Source organism: Spea bombifrons, chromosome 6 (genome assembly GCF_027358695.1).
Source record: "Spea bombifrons isolate aSpeBom1 chromosome 6, aSpeBom1.2.pri, whole genome shotgun sequence".
Taxonomy (NCBI): Eukaryota; Metazoa; Chordata; class Amphibia; order Anura; family Pelobatidae; genus Spea; species Spea bombifrons.
The window spans coordinates 5,335,334-5,359,220 of NC_071092.1; the positions used below are offsets into that span (position 1 = coordinate 5,335,334).

A 23,887-nucleotide genomic window follows, 5' to 3' on the forward strand; every position below is an offset into this window, starting at 1 on the left:
AGAATTATTTTATTACAAAGGAATAAACTTTTGAATGCCGCATTTGGTTATAAAAGTGTTAACGGTTTGCCTATTGTGCGGCATTATGGGATATGTTGGCGCCATTTAAATGAATAATACAATTTAGGGTAGGTGGAACGGCACCATTTAACCATTTGGTATCTGATTTGGAATAGGATTGCTTTAAAAGACTAGACTTTTATGCTTTTTCGCCAATCGTTACTGGCGATGCGTGGAGTGGGGGATGGCGGTGACCTTTTTTTTTTGCCTTTTTTGCGGTAATAAGTCTCCATCTTGAGTCTCATTACGGAAAGTTGCCAGGCTGTTGCTGGAAGACCTGTTTTAAAGGTCAGCCGAGTGTAGGGGGAGGAAGAGATGTCTGCAATTTGCTGCGTGTTTCATTGCTTTGACCTATACATTGTGTACAACGAGTCAACTCGAGGGTAGCCATTTTTTTTCCCTTTAATAAGCTAATAAGAATATGTTAAAAAAAATATATTTTTAATCTTAATTCACAATGGATCAATTCAAAACTCGGATCTGTTCCCTTAACCCCGTAAGGGCCCATGGGGGGGCTTTTGGAATGTATCATTCAGCTGTGTAATATACAAAAGGGTTAATCTTTGTTCTGAGCTGCTAAATAAAATGTTGACATCCGCAGCAAATGCGTTCTGTGGTCGAGTTTAAAAAACCCTGGTTTAACCCTTTGCAGCGGGTTCTCAAAGCACGTTAACGCGGCTAGAATGGCTGGACGTGCGATCTCTAGTAAAAAATTTAATAAATAAATAAAATAATTCCCTTGGAGTGTATTTTTTTAAATTGGACTCAAATTCAGGAATATTCAAGAATATTTGAAGAATTTATTAAGCATTGAAAAACGTTTCAATGTTATTCAAGGCGCTTTGTTCTCCGGAACGGGAAGATAAATAACATCATTCTAAGCCGTAGACCGCTGGAAATCCTTAATTCTAAACCTTTCGCTACACATCGTTATATTACCCTCCTCGCACTATAAGCAGAGGGTTTTTGGGGTGCAAAGTCCTAGATTTGGAGCAACGCCTACATGAACCAATGGAATGTGATAAGGTTTTACTATATTTATATATAACTTTTTTTAGCTTTTTTAAATGAAGAATCATCCCCGATAGTTCTTTAACCGCAACTCGGTGGGAAGGTTGGGGGTCTTCCTTGTAACTGGCCCATTACCATTAAGGAGATATGTAGACCACAGCCTTAAGAGCACCAGGATATGACATCACGTCCCGGCTCTGGATGATGCATGATGTAATGAGGTCCCCCGTCAGATGGTCCTCAGCGCGGCTGGGAAATCCATCCACCACCGCGAGGGCTGGGTTTATTTCTGTGTTCTTAATAAAACGTTCTTAAATCACTATTTGTTTCCTTTATTTGTCTCTCTTTTAATCTTACAATAAAGCCGACCGTACGCAGCATAGTCTTTGAAGCCAGCCCGTCGTAGCAGGTGGATGTCATGAATAACAAATCAGTTGAATGCTGGGGTCGCTTGCTAAGGCTTGGCATAGACTACTGAAGTGTCATCTCCAAGCATGATGTGCCTCCTGGCCAACTCGGATCAAAGCTGGTGAACAGGTAAAAGCCACTTTGTTCTCCAATACTTAATAATTTAAATTCTAGAACGGAAGCATTGAAGCCGCTGGAAGCGCGGTTGGGATGTAGAATTATTGAGATTTGATGTTTATATGAAATATAAAATATTGAAACTGGGAGCGTTTTGTTTTTTTTTTCTTTACTCCTTGAAGTTCCTCATTAGGAAGCTTGACAGCAATTGATAGCTAAGCCTCTGGATATGTCCTGCGCGCCTCTCGGCCCCTGACTGCTGCAGTCATCAACTTTTTAATAATAATAGGATAAAAAAAATGGAAGCCAGGTTCCCCAGAACATTGCCCCCTCGTTTTACCTTCAGAGACGTTCTATTTGGACAGATTCATGTTTATCTTTATTTATTTAGAAAGTGTTTTATCAGAAAGAATACATCGATCGTTCTGCTTTCTCCGTTATGTTCCCCGTGATCAGGGTGGTCAGTTCCAAGATGGAACTTTCATGGTCCGAAACGACCAAAAACGAAGACTTCAACCCTCCCCAATCTCATGTTTCTATTTTTTTCCCCTTTTTATCTGTTTTCGTATTTCTATGGTTCTCTCGAAAACCTTGTAGGACGATCGACTCTCATAGATAAACCGAAGCATCAGGGGATCTTCATGTTGACTAACCCTGGCTTGTAGTATCGGGTTCTAGATCAGAGAAGAGCTTGCAGAACACCAAGTCCCGCTATTTCTTGCCTCTCCGCTTTTACCACCTTTTCCTCTGTGAATATATTAAAGGAGATGGCGAAATCCCTCCTGCTCCGGTGAATCCCTGCATCTGTTGCTGCTTCGCTGATCTGTCCTTTTAATCTTTGTATTAGAGTTAATGCTTGGTGACGCCACGTGGTCGTCTCCTGAAATCCGTGTCGACACCAACATAACTGCAACAGGAAAACATAATGCAGGAGAATCAAACCCATTGCAATGGTTCCTGCTCTAGAATCTGTGTCTCCACACGTTAGAGGAAGGAAAACCCGACCACCCAAAATAAACACGCTATCCTCACTTACATGTCATCGAGTTGTGGGCAATGTAAATGCCGATTACATAGAAGAGCGCGGAAGCCGTTCTTCACAATGATTAAATGGCAAATGATTACTGATTATTGATCACGCATCGTACTGTGTGACCTCTGTTGAATATTTATTGATGTTTCCCGCGGCCGGACCCCCAGCCTTTGACATAAGTTAAAAGGCCACCATTGATTCCTACGTCAGAAGTAATGGGCATTCAATGCCGGGAATCCCCAATCCATTGTAGGTTTTCTTCCCCCTTCCCCACTCGTTTTGCTTTAATTATATTCCCGTGATTGATTCGAGTAATAAATTCCCAGGTGATGGCGGAATTCCTTCTTGCTCTGATATCTGCCCTATTAGCACCAGTTTTATATCTCAAATTGCCCCTAGGTACAAAAAAACAGCTACATTTTCCATGATGATCAAAGCTCTGTACAGCGATTCTCTAGGGTGCCCTGTAATAGAATTTTACCCTGCGCCTTCTTGATGATCCTATACTAAGCCATTAATTTTATGCAATTTAATTCAACAGTGAGCGATGGGTTAATTTACTGAATCCAGCAACCAGGCAAACATAGAAACCTACAATTTGCCATTGTTGTGGTATTTTGGGTGACTTTCCCGGCTCAGACACCACACTGAGCTGATGCTTTACGGCGATGCTAATGAAGTCCGTTCCTCCATAGACTTTCATTAGTCAGAGAGTCAGACTGGGTGATTAAGACCAAGCCATTCTATTGTCTCCCACAGGCAGTATGATAAGGAGTTGGGGTGTTTAGTAGATCGGGACTCAGATAACAGAGCGAGAACTCATCCAAACGGCTGATATGCAGCTGCCTGAAAACATTATGGGGCAAAAACTAGAATAATAAAATAGCGGGAAGTTAATTTTTGAACTAATTTTTAAAAGCAGCCAAATCAGTGTCTGTTAAAACCGCCAGTAATCGCCGCTGTCTTGCAAGTGACACAAAAAACAAATGAGAAGTCCTTTGTCCCCCAGTTTTGACATCTTTCACCTTGATGAGAACAGAGAAGAAAAATCACAAAAAAATAAAAAAAACCTCATTTAAATTCATAAATAATTTGCCGGCCACACTATCTGCTCAGCGAAGTCGCGTTCAGAGAGTCCGGAACAGCTCATTCATTACAAACAGAGTCTTTAATTCAGCCGCCGGATTGACTTATAATCAGCGTGTTAAAAGAAAAAAAAAAAATGAAATTTCCTTATCGCCTAATAGAGGAAATTTGAGGACGTTGTCATTTTCTTTGTCGTTTGTCATTTTCTTTGTCCGCCGTTTAAATGTATAATTCACGACATCTGCGAGGCTCTTTTAAATAGCTTCAAGCTTCAGAAATTCCGCAGAGCCTGTACTTATCTGCGCTGGGGATCGCGAGGCAGGTTTACGGTCCCGGAGTTTGCGGGGATTCGGCGTGTTTGTTTAAGCGGGTTTTAACCATGCGCGAGGACGCTAAAAAGCATTTCTAGAGGGAGCTTGAGCCTTACTAATACATCAGCATTAAAATATTAATTTACCTATAGTGCAGCGCTGCGGAATATGATGGCGCTGTATAAATTATATAATGTTATAATATTTATAATGCATTTATAATATTAAATAATAATAATAATAATAATAATAATAATGTGTTCTGCATCAATAATTGTTCATGATTTTGCTGCTTACTGAAAGGTGCTAGATGTGCCGGAATAACCCAGAGAAAAATGCTAATATCTCAATAATGTTTTTTAAGAAGCTTGGTTTCCACCACGATCCAGCCTCCGAGGACTACAGCTCTCACAACACTCAGCCAGCCTTCTGACCGTTAGAAACCAAGGAGAAGGGGGGGATTCCAAGACATTTTTTGGATAATGTCCATGGTTGGATGAGTTTGGGTTGGAAGAACTTGACCGGCTGTGATGTCATCAAAGCCCCTGTTGATGTAATGGCCAGGCGTCCCAATACTTTTGTCCATATAGTGTATGTTTGTTGAGAGTCAGAAAGTAGTTTAAGGACCGTGGACAGCATCGACGGGAAACATTTAACCAACGCAGCATCATACAGAACGCTGGACTGCATCTGAGTGTATTCCAGGGGTGCATTCTATAAGGGTTATATTTCTTTCTACGAGACCCCCCGCGTTAAAAATAAAGTTAGGCGTAAGGGGTCACCCTGCTCCACTTACCAAAAACCTGCGATCATTTTCTATCCCGTTTAACTTTTTCTCATTAAAACCACCCTGTGGAGTTCCGCCGTCCCAGTTCTGTCACGTCTTAATTAGATCGTCAGGCGGATAAGTAAGGTAAATTCACAATTAATAACTGGGTTTCCGCATCTGAAGTCACCGGCACCGAGCTGGCTTTTGGAAGGAAACTCGGCAGAACTTTGAAGAAGGTTAAAAAAAAGTAAAAAAAAATGTTTAAAAATACAACCTAAATATGTCTCGCTTCTAGATGCATTGAAATGTCAACCCCACTCGTAGAGGTCACCCATGGTAAAAGCGGGGCGAGTTAGGGGGGGGGTCATCATACAGCAGCTACTGATAGGCTATTGCCATAGAAACTGAAAAAAGTTCCAAAAAGTTGTGTTGTGTTTTGTGGTTAAGTCCACATAGGACACAAAACATTTAAAAACAGATCGATCCTTGCTAAATTCTCACCGACGATCAGTAGAAATGGGCAAAAATAGGGGAAAAAAGTGGAAAAAACTTGAAAGAGATGGATTTTTTTAAAGATTATTAAACGTTTCCATCCGATTTCAATGCTTTTCAGTCCGATGTCTCACATCCACCCCGTAGCTGCCGGGATATCGGTAATTGTCGCCTGCCCCACGCTGGGATTTGGATTGCATTCCTGTGAAGTCTGATTCAGGTTTCGAGAACCCACAGATGTCAAAGAATAGAAAAACGGGGGAAAAAAATTGAAACTACGGATGAGGGGATAACAACAAGTCCAGGCAGCGAACATAATAGTCGGCGGAAAATCCTGATTTATTTAATATTTATTCTTTTTTGGGATACGTTAACCCTCTCCGGTCTGCTGTGAATTTAACCATTTGGGATATTTCTGATATACAACACAAAGCCCATTTTTTGGATGGGGGCATTTCTAGTTGTACACACAATGTCAACTTTACCTCTCCCTGGTGACACTGCCTCGAGACACACACTCATGCTAACACCATTCACTACATATACTAAAACACACATGCTTTAACGCCATATACTGACACACACACCGACACACACACTCATGCTAACACCATACAGGAACACGTATACACGCACAAACACAATACACATTCGTGCTACACCATAAACTAATACACACTTTAACGCTATACAGTAACACATACCCGAATACCGTACACTCACACATAATACACACACTCACTCTAACACAATACACACAGACTTCCCCCTCTCCTCCTCTCTTCCACTCTCCCTCTCCCATGTTCAGAGAAGCTGAAGCAGCTCCCTTCCAGCCTAACCTCACGCTGAGGTGCATGAGATTCATTGTATCACCCAAAAGAAGCGATGGTGCCTTCTACTTATCCTCCTACCTTTTTAAATACATTGACCAAAAAGGTCATTTTTTTGTTTCTAATCTGCTTGAATCACAAGAGATTTGCTGATCTCTATATTGAAATTTTGGACCCCCTCCAGATCTCTGACCATTTGAATCTCCGAACTGTAAAAGGTTGGCGGAATATAATAGATAATGATAATAATAATAATAATAATAATAATAATAATAATAATAAACCATAATAATGCAAGGCTGGGCAGACTGTTAAACTTATTCCATGTTTGTCCACTAGGGGGCTCTTTCATCAAGTATAGGACACCCAGGCATTTTCTCAACATTTACTGTATTGAGGATTTTTTATATTTGATAAAATGCACAGGAATTGGTGTATATTTTAGCTGCCCTCTAAAATAATACCCCAGTTATGATTTCCCATCAGGAAAGATTTATAGGAAAAAGGGGAAAACACCCTTTACCTAGATAAAAAAGGGTAAAAAAAGAAACTTTATGTATCCAAGACTAGGCAGATATATTCTATATTCCATATATATTTAGCTTTTTTTTTTAAATATATTTTTTGGGATATCTATACATTTTTTTGCAGAAGATCAGCAAACTTCACATAAACTAAAAACAAAAAAAAGTGGAATCATTATTTATCAGCATTTCCGAATGTGGAGTATTTTGGGTTCATAATTGGGAGATGAAAGGCAAAAAACAGCAACAGATGTATGAAGGAGAAAAGCCACACTGCTTTCAGATGGAATTTAATTCCATTGTAAATCTGCGATGTTGTAATCCTAGCATGGCATGAGTCTGGCTGCAGACAATCTTTGTTATTATACTCCTATAAGCCTTTAAAAAAATGCTACTGTAATATTTCATATAAAACTTTCCACCCCTGCCCTTGGGGTGTAGAAGGAGAAGAAGTCATTTCTATTGTAAATATTATTTTCCATTAAGGGAATATTGCCCCCTTTTGCTCATAACTGATGGAATGGGGGCTTTGTTTGGCTTTAATTGAAACTCAAGTCTTGAAGATGTTGTTGAGACCAAGGAGCTTGGTGGTCCTGCAGCTCTTAGAGGGTTAATGTGGCTTTGGTGACACAGATGTGGAGGGACTTTGATGAAATAGAACTCTTGAAATACTGCCACCTGGAGATTTACAGAGGATGGCACTCCATACAGAAGCAGTCTCTGAGAGTGATACAGTCATCACATCAGATTGTTAGGAGCAGGCAAAAAGAAAGCACTGGGAGGTGAATCACCAGCTTCTTAAATATCTGTGTTTGGAAAGTCTCCATGGACCTCAGGCTTGGAGCTCTCCATGGTCTACTAGCTACATCTCTGTCCATGTTCCTCTGAACCAGCAGTAAGAGGAGCAGTGGTTGATTTCAGGACTTGGAAGATCCAGGCATCAGGTGGACCTTTGAGGAGCAGGAGAGGATGGCTTCCATTGGAGAATTTGACCCAGTGAACAGCAGTGTACCTGCCACCAAGATAGAGATCACTGTGTCCTGCAGGTAGGTGTACTGGGAGAGGTGGGATGGTGGACCCCAGTCTGGATCAGGGCTGTAGACATTTGCTCAAGTTGGGTGGAAGGTTGGTGAGGGATTTCTTTGGGGCTCTGACCTTAGCCTGCAGGTGGAAGTGGTGGGGAAGTTTCATCAGTGTCCAGTGCTGATGGAGGGACTGTTTTAACCATTTCAGGGAAAGCATGGGGCTTTCGGGCACATTCCATAAGACAAAGAATGGCTAGATGGGCACAATGAAAGTTAGAGAAGCATTTCAGTATTTAAAACCAGTTACATAGTTACACTGACAATCACTACAGCCATACAAGAGTGGTTTAAAAAGGGTTACATTTGGTTAACATGTAACATGTACAAAAGTAACATGTAATATATGTAATAAATTGGAGTTAACTGCTCAGTAAGTTGAGTTTCCATACAGCTGTACCTATATCTATATGTATATATCTATATGTATATATATTGTGCATCTGCTTTGGATGTATGAAGGGGGGGATGCATACTTGTGTACTTTTCTTATACAGTGTGTTATGGTTCCACCCGGCACTTAAGGGGTTAATCCAATCAGCAAGCATGAAATAATAATTATTTTAAGTTCTTTACTGGAACTGGCTTAATTACTTTATAATGGCTTATGTAGTCAATTAACCCTGAATCCCAATCCAAGATGCAATCAGGTGGAAAATGATTGTACAGATAGAAAGCTGCTGGGGGCTCAGCATAGCAGGACCCTCAGAGTTTCTTTTATCTGGGATCCGCTAGTAGGATTTCCCACATTGATGAAGACAGAGAGTATCAATTAATAATGAATTTAACCCTCTGCTGCCCTATGGGAGGGCTCACCGGGCAGCTGTGTTGTAGGGAATTCGCGATCTCTGGCGGTGGAGAGGTTAAGGGTTTTGTTTAAATGCCTGTACATAATGAACTGATAGCAGCGTGATATGTTTCAGCTAAAGCTCGGGGATTTGCTAGGGGTGGGAGTAGGACATATGGACAGGTTTGGAGAGATTAGAGAAAATGAAGATGGTAAAATATTGAAAATCTTGGAAAACATGCAGTATGGGGAGAACAAGGGGTTAATACTGAAACCTGTCTTTCTTTAAGTGAAATTGATTTAATATTCAGTTAATTGAAGTGAACATTTTTTCACTCTATGTAAAGACTGTATATATATATGTGTGTGTGTCGATGTTAGTGTGTGTATCAGTGGTCAGTGTCGGTGTTAGTGTGTGTCAGTGGTCAGTGTCGGTGTTAGTGTGTGTGTCAGTGGTCAGTGTCGGTGTTAGTGTGCGTCAGTGGTCAGTGTCGGTGTAAGTGTGTGTGTCAGTGGTCAGTGTCGGTGTTAGTGTGTGTCAGTGGTCAGTGTCGGTGTTAGTGTGTGTGTGTCAGTGGTCAGTGTTGGTGTTAGTGTGTGTTTATATATATATATATATATATATACATGCACTCTTTATTAGGAAACCGTATGTATACAAAGTGATTTATGGAAAATACCTGTACTCCAAACAGCAATTTAATTCCATGTTTGAGTCCCATGTTTATAAGATAAATCACACTAAGCCAGCTCAGGTGTGTAGGGATACATGCATTCCCAGACATACATAGCTATACGGCACACACTGTCCGAGAATTTATCTGTGGATGTAACAATTATGTATCCATTAATAAAATGTATATACAATGCTTATTTTACTGAAAGGGTGGTAGATAAGTGAACCAGCCTGCCAGCAGAAGTGGTAGAGGGTAATACAGTGAGGGGATTTAAACATGCATGGGATAGACATACGGCTCCTGAATCTAAGACGAGACCAACGACTGATTAAGGTTTGAGTCTTTACAGCAGGAGAATCGGGCGACTAGACGGGGGCCGAATGGGTCTTATTCCATGTTTCTATGTATATATGTTACATGGGTGGATATAGAATGTAGTCCTTTTAATATGTGATAGAACTGTTGGCAGCGCTGGAGTATTGTAACAAGGCTGATTTCATGCATGAGTATGTATGTTTACACGTATCAGATTCCCCACGCGTGTGACTGCACCGCTAGGATGCGCCGATATGATAAAGAAAAACTAAATAGATGTTTCTTTAGAAAAAAAAAAAATGCACCTTTCTGAGTAGTTGAAACTGGCCCATGAAGCAAAAAAGCGTAATTAGCGGAAAAGCGAAGCCGTGCTGGAGAGTTTGGGCGACGCTGCACCTCAGAGAATGCGATTTAACGTAGTTCAAAGCTTCCAATCAGCAGCTACTTGGCCTGTAAGACTCTTCAGCACAAAATGGGTTAATATTTTATATGGGGTAACTTGTTCACATGAAAAAAAAGCATTTAAAAACAATAATGAAAACCTAATTAAGTGGGGAAGAAGAAATGTAAGGAAGATTTGCTTTTACTGAGAGGGTGGTAGATAAGTGGACCAGCCTCCCAGCAGACGTGGTAGAGGGTAATACAGTGAGGGGATTAAACATGCATGGGATGGGCATATGGCTCCTGAATCTAAGACGAGACCAACGACTGATTAAGGTTTGAGTCTTCACAGCAGGAGAAACGGGAAGACTAGACGGGGGCCGAATGGGGCCGATCTGCCTGCAGATTCTATGTTTCTAATAATCCGTTGAGAGGCAGGTGGGATGAGGAAAATTCTGCTCACCCTCTCCAGGTTGAATTTAAATATAAGGTGTTGAGTTTTATTAAGAAATGCTCCTCGACCCATGTGTGCTTCGCATAGATTTATGAATCCAGGGAGAGCCGATGACCCATTTTCGTCAGATGCTGAAAGGAGGGTATCTGTAATAAGGACACCTTTAGAAAGGCAAGTCCTCCGGGTCTGGATCTGATCGCATTTACCTCCCTATAGGTTTCTGTTGTTCTTTCCTATTATATCTGAGATGCAATTCCTGCTTGAATACAGGTAGGTCACTCAGGGTGCTTTAGTTATACCTGACAACAAGCCAACAGCTGATTGACTACATCCCACCGATTTAAATGGCCTTGCTGGGGGTAAAATTCAGATGGGCTTCCCTTTCCTTTACTGCCCCACAAAGTCTCTCTTATCTAAATCTAAACAGAATGAGGTCATTATTAAAATGAGAAACTCTAATGTGTGATGTCATAACCGCATCGCCATGTAATACAAAAAATACAATTATCTTCCTGTATTTATGAAAATAGTATGCGGGGCTGCAATAGGCGATAATACCGTTGGGTGTCTTGCCTCCTTGGCAGTGAAAGGGTTATCTTTATATTCCGTCTATCTCCTTGGGAATATAATTTAATCAGAACATAAATACAATGGGAACTATAATCTCACTTGTGATAATATCAGAAATTTCCGGCTAGAAGATTGTGTCTCCTTCAAACGGAATCGGACGGAGGAATGCTTTACAAAAAAATAAAAATATATCTATAAATATATAAATATATAAATATATATGTGTGTGTGCGTGTGTATATTCATATACTAATATAAATAAATATATATATATGTAGAAATATTTGTATACTAATATAAATAAATAAATGAATATATATATATATATGTGTGTGTGTAAAAATATTCATGTAGTAATATAAATAAATATATATGTGTAAGAATATTCATATACTAATATAAATAAATGAATAAATATATATATATATATGTAAAAATATTCACATACTAATATAACTAAATAAATATGTGTAAGAATACACATATACCAATATAAATAAGTACAAACATATGTAAAAATATATATAATACTAATATAAATAACTAAATAAATATATATGTAAGAATATCCATTTCATATAAATATCTATGTGTAAGAATTTGCATATACCAATATGAATAAATACATATCTGCCGGTATATACGGTATATATATATATACACACACAGTCTGGCTACTATTCAGTTATGTTGTTACTGACACGGTTAATCTTCCCCTCGTTTTCTCTTTCCCTGTGAATTTATGATACAAAGTTACTAAAAATGACATAATGCTGGGATTAACAAACAAGTTTCATCCATCAAATGCATACCCACGCATGTTTAAATTCTGTACCAGCCTCTACCACTTCTGCTGGGAGGCAGTTCCACCTATCCACTACCTTCTCAGTGAAATAAAACTTTCTTACCGGGCTGTCTGCTGTCAATAGTTTTTAATAAGTGTCACCTAGAGCCCCGGAAAGCATAGAAACGGAATATCTCACGGCAGATAGGAACAGTTCAGCTCTTCTAGTCCTGTCAGTAAATAAAATGATGCCCCCCCATGGCAAATATACCAAGATGTGTCAGAAACTCTCCTGCCTTTCCTAATAACGGCTGACGAGCGATGAATCGTTACTCAGTTCTGCCAACTCACTCCATCAAGTGTCACCGGCTTACTGCAGGAGAGCAGTTACCATGCAATAATTACCCCCTATCAGACATATATTGCCCCCAGGGGACAATTATCTTAAAATAACCTCTGATTTTTCTGTCAGGAGTATTTGGACAGCAGTCCCCAAAAGTCAGCGTTAATAATATCTCAGAAAGCTATGTGAGCCGCCGACAACTGCCGCCGACTACAATCCCCATTTGGTTTGATAATCATAGCTCTTTGGGCAACAGCCCTCCTTACCTTGTTTCTTTAAGTCCAGTTTGTCATGTGATACACTGATTGTTATGCCCTGTTTACCCATTGTACAGCGCTGCGGAATATGATGGCGCTATATGAAATCGTTCCTAATAAAAATAAAGAGAAAGGCACACCTGGGGTCTCCGGGGGAAGTGCTGGTCCTTCGGGTCTCCGGGTCGCCGCACAAAATCCTCAAGTCATGGGAGTGGCGTTTAGGCACGCCCCCTCCCCGCCCATGTCCCCCTCCTACCCCTTCCAAATTTCATGCAATTGGGGCTAACCCCACCCATAACACAATTGGCCCCACCCATTGATGACCACTTGCCCACCCACTGATGTCAATAGACCCATCCACATCCCAAAGAGGGAGGGCAGATTCCAGGTAGCCGGGACTTAGAGATTCCCAGGTATGCTTCCGACTCCAATTCCCATCAGTCAGCCTAAGGTGCCAGAACATTCCATAAGACACAAACACATAGCTTTCCTAATATAATATATCATATATAGAATAAAGCTTCTCTGGCTAGGAGGACGATATACATTTCATTTTCTGCCCATAAAGCTCTATTCATGTGCATACTGCGTTCCCAACAGCACTGAAAGAGTTAACAGTCCTTCTGAAGAACTGACTGTTACCCACAGGGGTTAAAACTTTAATAGATTTTTTTCCCTGCCTTCGTTTTAATAAAATTCTTGACGCACCGACGTTCATTCTAATACCATCCGAGAGCTGGGAGATTTCATTGCGGGTGATGGTGGAGCGAAGGCGAAGGAATTAACAAAGCGAGAGGATACCGCTGGAATTTACACATCGCATTAATAAACGACGAGCCCGCTAAGAAATGCACCAATGAGAACCCTGCGACGATCATTTCACTTGGAAAAAATTCCCACGGGGGCATCATATATATATATATACATTGCATGCGTGTTGGCGATAGTAACCCTTTACTTGCTGAGTGATCCTAAGCAAATTTGTTAATCTTACAAATAAATTCCACATTTATTGACTTTTTTGAAGGAGAAATCGGCTGGTTGGCTCACGGCAGGGGAGTCCAGGTTGTACGTGGATGAAATAAAAGTAATGATTGATTATTATTGATTAATTTTGAAGTATTTTGCCCCCTGATCGTCCAATCAAATTCTCCCATTTTTTTTGGTCCTCGCTGCTCTGAGAACTCTTTCCAGCTCCCATGGACACGCTTCACCGGCTAGAAATGTGTAATAACCGCTCATAAATTAGTAAGCACTCCGGTCAAAATGTAATCTCCCGGCAGGTCGCCTGCCAAATGCAATCAGTGTCTGTAGCAGAACTTTTGAGAAAGCCTTCCTCACCTTCACCTGCGGCTCCGAGAGACAAGCGAGGCGAATTCTGGAAACGTTTCCAGCGGAGAGTTCCTGCCCCTCGTCTCTCCGTAGCCTCGCTGCTCTGAGTCATGGTTAAGATGACAGAAGCCTCTTAAGGAAACTTGTTTTCAAACAGCGGAAAACTTCTGTTTGTGGAGAGCGTTGACTCATCCGCTGCCTTTGTTGGGTTCGGAGTAAAGCCGCTCTCTCCGATGACCCGTTCGATGGGAGCGAAGTCATCCATTCAGACTTGGAATGAATGCTTTTACAGTACGAGCAGTAAAGATGAGGAAATCCCTCCCCGAAGCGGCAGACGCCGGTAGACGTCTTTAAATATGGGCCAGGATTGGTTGGAGGTTGGTTCATCCAATGAGAAATCAGAGGCCATTTTGGAATCCAGCACAGACGGGGTTAATGTTGTTAATGACTATTGTAGCTGGAAACGGCTGATTTTTAATGGAATCTCTTCATAGGCGTACAACGGCCCTTTATCACTCCCATCACTCCTGTGTTCCAATGGCCCTTTATCGCTCCCATCACTCCTGTGTTCCAATGGCCCTTTATCACTCCCATCACTCCTGTGTTCCAATGGCCCTTTATCACTCCCATCACTCCTGTGTTCCAATGGTCCTTTATCACTCCCATCACTCCTGTGTTCCAATGGTCCTTTATCACTCCCATCACTCCTGTGTTCCAATGGCCCTTTATCACTCCCGTCACTCCTGTGATCCAATGGCCCTTTATCACTCCCATCACTCCTGTGATCCAATGGCCCTTTATCACTCCCATCACTCCTGTGTTCCAATGGCCCTTTATCACTCCCATCACTCCTGTGTTCCAATGGCACGCTGTGGTCGCTGATCCAAGTTTAAGTTTAAAAGGCTAATTGATGGTTAGAAACCCTTTTGTAATTATATTACAGCCAGAAATGTCCTTGTTTTCCATGAAAACAGCTCAGTGACCCCAAACTTTTGAATGTTGCTGTGTCTGCGGAGGTTACACACATTCACAGATATTCGCGATGTTACAGAGAATCCCCAAACCAGAATTTGCCGTACGAAGTAAAACACATTTCTGCAATTAAGAAAGTAGCAGGAATCTGTTAAGGATGCGGCGCTCTTTGGGGTATCGTAATAAAACATTTAAAAATTGGGTCATTTTACTGGTTTATTGAAGACTTTCTTGGAAGGAAGATTTTTTCCTCAAAGAGAAACAAATTAGAGCATGACCTGGATTTCAAAAAAGAAGCCGGAGGATGGAATGGAGGAGGATTTTTTTGTTTAAAGGGACAGAATGGATTTTTTTGTTTTATTTCGCTAAATAACCTTAAAGGAAGACACCTTGCGGGATTTCTGGCGATTATCCTCCGTTATACCTGCGCGTCGCCCGTCTCCCTTTCTAAGTCAGTTTGAGACGCCTTTCGCATTTCATTTGGCCCGAAAAGCCTCTTGAATTCCGTTTCTGTGCTAATTAGTTAAGGATTGGAGGAACCCCTGGCTGATAATCACGGATAACCCGACTAATGCTATTTTTAAAACCAATTTTGCATTTTTACGAGAAAAAGCACGGAGCGGGAATTCACTGATCTTATTACTTGCGATTTCTGTGAAAACGTTACCCATTTCTGTATTTATTTAGTCTTACTTTTTATTCAGCGGCTTCGTTACTGGATCAGACTGTGAGACCTCAAACCCCAGTTCCAAAAAATAATAGATAAAATAATAAAAGTAACAACTGGAGACACACGAGACGAGTATCATAAACAACATAATATGACTTATATCAGAATCCCTAGTGCACCGACGATGCCCGCACCTGGGGCAAAATACTTGGCAGTAACAAGGTCCCTTTAATGTATATAATGATCCACTGGATCCAATCTCTCTTCTCCTGATCCCTGCCGATTGCGGGGGCTCGGGCACCTCGCGACCCCAGAATCCAGCATACTGAATCTGAAACATCGTCTGTAGCGGTGACAAGGAGGAGAAAAGAGATCTGTGCCATCTTTTTTTTTTTGTTAGTCCACCACAAGTCCCTGGGTTTGGCTCTCAGGACCCGAGACACTCAATGAACGTTAGAGCGCGATCTTCTTATCCATCCGGTGTGCCCTGGGGTGAGAATATTACATCATCTTATATGATTACACAGAACTGGAAACATAAGTGACAACGCCAGCACTCCAAAGAAAAGATATTATATAGATATATATAGTATAATATACAGTATATACGGTACACATGCAGAACTGGACAGGCCATTGGGCAAACCGGCCAAGCGCCCAGTAAGCCAGTGCCTGCTGAAGCCCCCTGACATTTGAGCAGCAGATCCATCCATTATCATGCGGCCGCTTGCTGGATACGCGCTGGATACACACGGCTGCATGCTGCCAAAGTATAGGAGCGTAGCGTGGGGTCACATGTATCCGGCATGTATCCGGCATGTATCCGGCATGTATCCGGCATGTATCCGGCATGTATCCAGCATGTATCCGGCATGTACCCGGCATGTATCCGGCATGTATCCGGCATGTATCCGGGCATGTCTCCGGCATGTATCCAGCATGTATCCGGCATGTATCCGGCATGTATCCAGCATGTATCCGGCATGTACCCAGCATGTATCCGGCATGTATCCAGCATGTATCCGGCATGTACCCGGAATGTATCCGCCATGTATCCGGCATGTATCCAGCATGTATCCGGCACCTATCCGGCATTTTATCGGCCATTAGCTTTAAAGTGACAGGACTGATTTTAATCCCAAAACTGGCCCTGAATACATATATGTTCTAACTCTGCTTTCCTACCTCCAGTCTGCGTACATCTCATGTTAGTTTAACCCCTTAAGGACAATGGGCAGTCCCTAAACCCATTGAAAACAATGCATTTTGAGCCGGTACATGTACGGGCTTTGTCATTAAGGGGTTAAATGTCATCTTGAAGGTCGTGCCTTTAGTATCTACCAGTCCACCGAATTTGTTTGCAGCGGACGAGGCGTAACTACAGGCATTTTCCAGTTTGTAGAAGAACAAGACAGATTTCCGTCGTCCCTCACCGGTCAATAACTTGTCCTACTCTACACTTGGAGGTTACTAATCAGATAGCACAGCTTAGTAAATCTGGCTGAAAGTTTCACTTTCCTCCGGATGAGAATATCCCTGCGTGCTGCAGCAGGTTGAATAAAGCATATTAATAAGCCCCGTTACAAATATCTCTTGATCCCTGACTTCACAGGAAAGAAGGCTTGGCTTCCGCTGGATTTAATTTTAGCTTCATAAAAGGAGCTCGGCAAAAGAAGGCGTCTTATGAAAGATGGGCCTTGAAGCTCAGCGTTTGGTCTGCAAGGAATAGAACGATGGATAGACTAATAAAAAAGGCACACATAATGTCCTTGTAAAGGAACGGGAAGGATAGTGGGATCTCGGGGAGGAAAAAGGAGAAAATCAAGCAATTCCCAGTCACCCCAAAGGCTTCTTGAAGTTACAGATAAAGTACACGATTCTCTCAATATTTGAACAAAGTCAGCAGAAAGTCTTTTGGAGGTTATTGCTGACGGGAGGCTTCATATTGTTACATTGTTACACGGTGAGAATGAAACTAGACCAGTTTATCAAGCGTGACCTTTACAAGAATGTCCTCTTCACAAAAAGAATCCAACGAACCCTCCATCTAAGCCTACTGGGGATAGAAGGGAGAAGAAGACCTCCATGACTCCAAAGGCAATCACAAAACCTTCCAAAATGTTCAATGGTGCTGTGATAAACGATCAAACATGCGTCAAACGCTCCGCTTTATCCTAAATATTCTACGCGGGACTCGTTGAGACCTTAGAATCGACCAGAGGGCAAGAAGATGCCTCCATCGGGACCTGGGACTGAGAAGCTCTGCGTGTTATCAACCTCGAGATTCAACATGAAAAACATCAATTCATCTCAGTCAAGAATGTAAAGTCGATCTTATTGGTTTGTCCTCAAATTTAGAAAAAATAAATAAATGTATAAGATTTTCTCTTATTACCCAACATGACCTTTCACCCTACTGCCCCCGAAATATGAAGAGGACAACATTCAACAAGATTAATTATTTCTGTTCAAGATTCATGGATTAAAAAACTAGTTGGGATCACGTTCCTAATCCTATATTTGCGTACATATTTTTTTTATTTTACTTTAGTCAGAGGGTGGTAGATCAGAGGAACAACCTCCCAGCAGAAATGGTAGCTGCTAACAGAGTGAGGAAACTTAAACGTGCATGGGGTAGGCATATGGCTCCTGAAGACGAGACCTTTAAGGTTTAAGTCTTTACAGCAGGAGAAACAGGCGGACTGGACGGGGGCCGAATGGGGCCGATCTGCCGGCGGATTCTATGTTTCTCAACCGAGGTTGAACAAGTTACTTTAATGAAAGTTACAGGCATTGATTACTGATGTAAGATTTTATTACTAGTTACGTCATCCCGATGTTATAAGGAATTCCGCTTGCGTTTTATTGGATTTTGGCTTCATCTGGGTTACAATGTTTCGTATACAATTCCCGCGGGGCAATAACTAATAAAGCGCTGCGGAACATGAAAATCCCGATTCTGGTCCTTTCCGTACATTTAAATAAACATGTTGTTTGTTTTTTTTATTTGTCGTCTATTATATGCAGCCTTCTTGTAATATTAATGAGAAAATGCAAACGTTTAATCATTTTGCGAGAGAATGAGAAATCGTCATCAAGCCCTTCTGTATATCTGAATAATAAATGAAGACGGAGACATTAAACGGTGAAGCGCGTTCCGATATGATGCCGTTCTATGGAAATTACCCTTTTTTTTTTTGCTATAATATATTTAAAGTGCGGCGTTACCCACCATTTTTCGGTAGTGAATGAGCCCCTCTAAATCCCAGCGATTGAATGCGGCTTGAGAATTCGTACGCTGTGACTTGTTATCCCCCCCGAGAAGAAGGATAGAACTTTCTTTGCCAAGTGCGACTTTGAATGCCTGCGTGGTTGGCGTTTCTTTTCCGGAGTGAAAAATGAAATCAAGTCAAACGGGACTTAATATAAGAAAAAAAAAGGGATTCGGAAAGATTAACTCTGCTGCTGAATATAAAGCAGGTTACTTTTACGATGAAGCTCCTTTTCCCGGGGTCTGGAGAGCGGACGCGTTCATCGGAATGAGAAATAGAGAGACCCAGAGCGGAATGTATCAGAGTCTGGTTACAATGTTTAGAAGACGGAGCGGTGGGTTGTTACTTCACTTTGTCCGACTTTCTAGAGGGTTGTAGAAGGTCCAGAAGCCAGTGGTCGGCAAGTTCAGGGCTTTCTTTAATAATAGTTGGCTAGAGGGCACAATGTTCCTTCTAAGAAGAACATCTGAGATAAAAACCATAACTGAGTCCCGGGCCGGGTTATTAATCATCAGGTTTGTATCTTCCGGGTCTAGCTTCCCCTGAAGCCATGGCCGGGTCTTTTAATGCACGGGGGCCGCTTACCATTAGAGGCATTCGCCGGTCAGATTCCATGGTCTTCTCTCGATGACTTCTCTGGCTTGGCCTGTGCTTTACCATTGGCTGCCTCTTCAGCTTACTCTCTCTTGATAGGACGGCCAATGCTCACATTATTTCTTATTGGTCGGTGCGTGTCGATCTGTCTAAGGTCTACAAACCAAGGCCAAGTTCCTGATTTCCCATTCTAAACCATTTTGGGTTTCCTGGCTTCTAGAGAAGTTGTTTTGGCTGCTACATGGTGCCTTATTATTATTATTATTATTATTATTAATTATTATTATTATTATTATTATTATTATTATTAATTATTATTATTATTATCTCCGCAGCGCTTCTTACAGTCTATACATTTAAAGGGTCTGACACAACTAGAACATTAATCAGTCGTTGGTCTCGTCTTAGATTCAGGAACCGAATGCCTATCCCATGCATGTTTAATACCCTCACTGTATTACCCTCTACCCCTTCTGCTGTAAGGCTGTTCTACTTATCTACCACCCTTTTACCCTGCTTAAGTATAAAAGTGATATGTGTCTTATAAGTATCCCTGGCTCAAGAGAACTACCCATTAGTGCATTTGGCTTATTTATTATTTTTCTAACTTTAATCTCCAGACAAAAAAGAAAAGATTTGCTAAATTTGGCCACTGATTTCGTTTGCCTTTGAGACCCCCTGAAACAGCCAAATCTATATTAAACCCCCACAGAGCCGACATCAGGCAGTAAGTGCTCAAATTAATTAATGATATGGATTTAAACACCGCACCAAGTCATGCGATGACACGGGAGCCATAAAAACCACACAATATCCATGCGTTACGATGAAGAAAACGGCCATTCTTCAACAATTCCACATTCATTAGAAACACTCTTTATTATCATTAAATAACAATTGCGTTTTTATTTATATTATCAATTAGCAGAATCCAAACTCCGGCACGTAGTCGGTTACTACAGCATTTTCTGCCCATAGATCACAAGTTTATAGCCGAACGCTACAGGCAAGAATTACCAATGAAATTTACATTTTTTATTGGAATTCATTAATTTTAGATAGCTGGTATGGAATGAATTGATGATTTTAAGCCATTGGGCGTAGTGGGGAGAGAGATGCATTTTATTTAACATGTTGGGTTGTAATAGATGGGGGATCTATTACCGATCCATCCATTCATTCATCCATTCATTCATTCATTCATTCATTATTTTCTGCCTTAAATCCGCAGGAGTTTATTGGACATGGACACATTTTCCAAATCGGATCCAGGTAAGAAGAGAATTTATTGCAGGTCTTGTAGTTATTTTTAAATCACAAAGGGTTCTGTTGTTGTTGGGAGATGATGAAAAGAAGAGGCGCAAGACCTAACTATTATTATTATTATTATTATTATTATTTATTATTATTATTATTATTATTATTATTATTATCATTATTATTATTATTTATTATTATTATTTATTATTATTATTATCATTATTATTTATTATTATTATTAGTATTATTATTATTATTTATTATTATTATTTATTATTATTATTATCATTATTATTATTAGTAGTAGTAGTATTATTATTATTATTATTTGTTGTTTATGGCGTCTTTCATTACTGAAATATTGACTTTATTTTTCAGTGGTCGTTCTGTATGTTCAAGGAGTCGGGAACAAGGAATGGACAGAGGTAAGAACAAAGCATAATTATGTTTCCATAACTCAAAATACGGTTTTAGCTACGGCCGAGAGCTTCGGGAATGACAATACTTTCCTAAAGACGAATAGAAATTGGGAAATGTATCTCACATAGGAGGAAACATGTACCTTAACGCTCTTATACTTTAGCGTAAACATACGTGATTTGAGGAGCGACAACAACAAAAGTTCAATAAAATCAGATTTCTTTCCAGCTAAAGTGCGTAACCTTACATTTTATTTAAAATGGCAAAACCCAAGAAACCGCTATAATAATTCCATTTTAATCTGCAAGAAATATAAGAAGTGTTTTTCTTTCGTGAATAAATCTTAGGGTCACACAATGTAAGCAGGGCAGGTGTAGTACCCTGGATTACAATTTTAACCCTTTGCATATGAATAAACTGAGCAGTGAATTCTGCCCGGGAAAGGCAAAGTTTAAAAAAACCCTTATCGTTGAACTTGCTAAATGACCGTTCTGTCTTCTTTGGGTGGGAAAGTTTTCCTTTATTTAGGGAAACTCGCGGTTCCCGAGAAACCTAATTCTTGTCAGCCTGGCATCTATTAATAAAACGATTAAAGTGGATTATTTAATTAAGAGGAATCGTGCAGAACACCGCTCTGTGTGTGGCTTAGTCCTGTTAATTAGCTCAATTTTCTTCGGATGCCTCGAAATATGAGATATAAAAAGAAAAACTGTATTTTATAAATATTCCCACAATTCTCCACTCCGGCAGAAATCCTTCACCTGCTCCTTCTCTTTCTCCCTGTTTTTCTTATCGATTTCCGAGGTGACGTCTCATCTTGTTTTGCACACTGACCTATTTTAACATCTGCACATAAAAAAACGGCTTCCCATTATGTAAAGCATTACAAAGTTAATAGGATAAAGGGGTTTTTATTAAATCGCAGGAATTCGGAGGAATTTATATGGGTTTTGGGTTCATCTATTTGGTTGATCTTCCCAGCAATGTAGGTCGTAAGTGATAACGTAGGTCTCTTTCTCTGGCACAGGTCATCAGGCAGCCGCTGGCCTTAAAGTGCCGGGACCGCCTCATGATCTTCAGTCCGGTTTTGTTCCCTTCTGCCAGGTCCTAATTATTAAGAAATGGTTCCACTAACATGAGAATGACTAATTCCAATCTTCAAGGGCTACAAACTATCTAAGCACTGATGATCCAACCCGAATGACTGATACCTTGATCATTGAGGTAGGGATGGAAGTCCCAACCACAGCTTGAAGAGGCCATCTTCGCCATATGACGGAGAGTGTATCATGTATGTTTCACAACTCATAACCCTAAGGTCGGTAGAGTTTACTCAATTCCAATGGATCAATGGTTGCCCCATGGACCAGCTAAATGCGTGTTGCCCACCATGGTCTCCAGGGGTCCAAGCCCAAGCACAACTTCTCCAAGGAACATTTAATAAAACAGTGTAACAAAACGCTAAATGTTGCCATTAAAACTTGCCATTAACTCCTCTAATTCCCTCCATGAAGGTTTTTCTTGTCCTTTGGAAGCCGGAGAAATATATGCCATTTGTGGCCCTCTCGTTAAATATATTATTAACATTTTAAACTATTAAAAGGAGAGAAGCATTTAAAGACATGAATGGATTCAACAAAGGAGGAGAAATGTTAAAACATGAGGTCATAATCTAAAACTAGCGGGTCAGAGGCTGAGATGGAGTGTAAGGAAGTCTTAGGAAGATAACGGATCTCCCCGATCCATTCTTGCATTCTCTATGTACCTGTCACCCGTGACGAGACCAACGACTGATTAAGGTTGGAGTCTTTAGAGCAGGGAAAACAGGCGATTAGACGGGGGCCGAATGGGGCCGATCTGCCTGCCAATTCTATGTTTCTGTTATTCCGTTGCTTCTTTCCCCTCTAGTAAGTTTGGAACTCTTTCTTCTGCTTAACGTAGGGCAATCCAGATTACCCCTTTAATCAAGGACACTTTAAAAAAAAGTAGGAGAACAATAATTTTACATTTCTTTGAATATTTTAAAAAAAATATATATATTTTCAGCCTGGCTTTCGGCAGAGATCAGATTCTTTTCTTGCAGCCAAGGAGTTAATACGTTCAGCATGTCGGAAGCGTCAGCACTCCCAGCCGAGGAGCCCAGGGAATTGCCTGGCGGTGCTGAGGATTACGGCTCACTTTCAGCGACGGTTGATTACTGGTTAGTCCGGCGATTACAGACGGGCCGCCGTCCTACCTCAGCCGCGGGTCAGCGTCCAGGGAGAGAAGACGCGGGCCGGATAATACGCGCTAATGAACTTGAGCTGAAGGAGTAGAAGCGGGAGGAAGATGCGATGAATTTCAGGTCTGCAGGGAAATCTCATTTCGGTCACGCTAGCCAGATTCTTAATTGATGAATTTCATCTTTAATTTCATTCTGGCCTGATTGGATTAATTAGTTACCTCTCTTTCTCCCTATTAAAAATATATGTATAAAAATAAACGGGGTAATTAATTTATCCCCTTAAGGACAATGAGCGGTCCCTAAACCCATTGAAAACAATGCATTTTGAGCCCGTACATGTACGGGCTTTGTCATTAAGGGGTTAAATATATAATAATCTTACATCAGATACAGTCAATGTGATTTAATTATTCTGGAGGGGATTTTTTATAATTATTATTTATTTAGTATTTTTTGGACCATCAAAATTGAATGTTTTCTTCTGCACCAAAATGTTTGGGTTTTAAATGCAAGAAAATCTCTTTTTTCACATCCAAAAAGGACAGGGTGGCAGTAAAATTCTGGAAAATCTAGAAAATGTCTCATCTTTCCGGGAAACAGAAATCCCTTCTTGTATCCCATCAAAACTATCTAGAAACACAAAATCCCACCCTGAGCGTTTGGGGCTTCTTTATAAAGTGGCCCAGAGTATATTTTTTTGGATAAAATGGCCCAATGTCGTAGAGGGGTCCCAGGCCGTAAAACTGTAAAACTTCTTGCTCTTGAGTCATGAAATCTGCGTTTTCTTTAGAATTTGTGTTCGCCTATAAACGACAATAAAATGTCCCGGTTACTGAGTGTTCTCCGCGGCTG

The 23,887-nt window shown here is 40.8% G+C and overlaps 1 protein-coding gene across 1 annotated transcript in view; it reads left to right on the plus strand.

The window, feature by feature from the left end:
- Positions 1–7,332: 7,332 nt before the first annotated feature.
- CPNE9 (copine family member 9) overlaps positions 7,333–23,887 on the plus strand; it is a 66,694-nt gene continuing 50,139 nt past the window's right edge. The window contains exons 1-3 of the mRNA XM_053469517.1: positions 7,333–7,687; positions 20,363–20,403; positions 20,770–20,816. Of these exons, the coding sequence (XP_053325492.1) occupies positions 7,611–7,687; positions 20,363–20,403; positions 20,770–20,816 (165 nt within the window). The 5' untranslated portion in view covers positions 7,333–7,610. The remainder of the gene's footprint in view (positions 7,688–20,362; positions 20,404–20,769; positions 20,817–23,887) is intronic.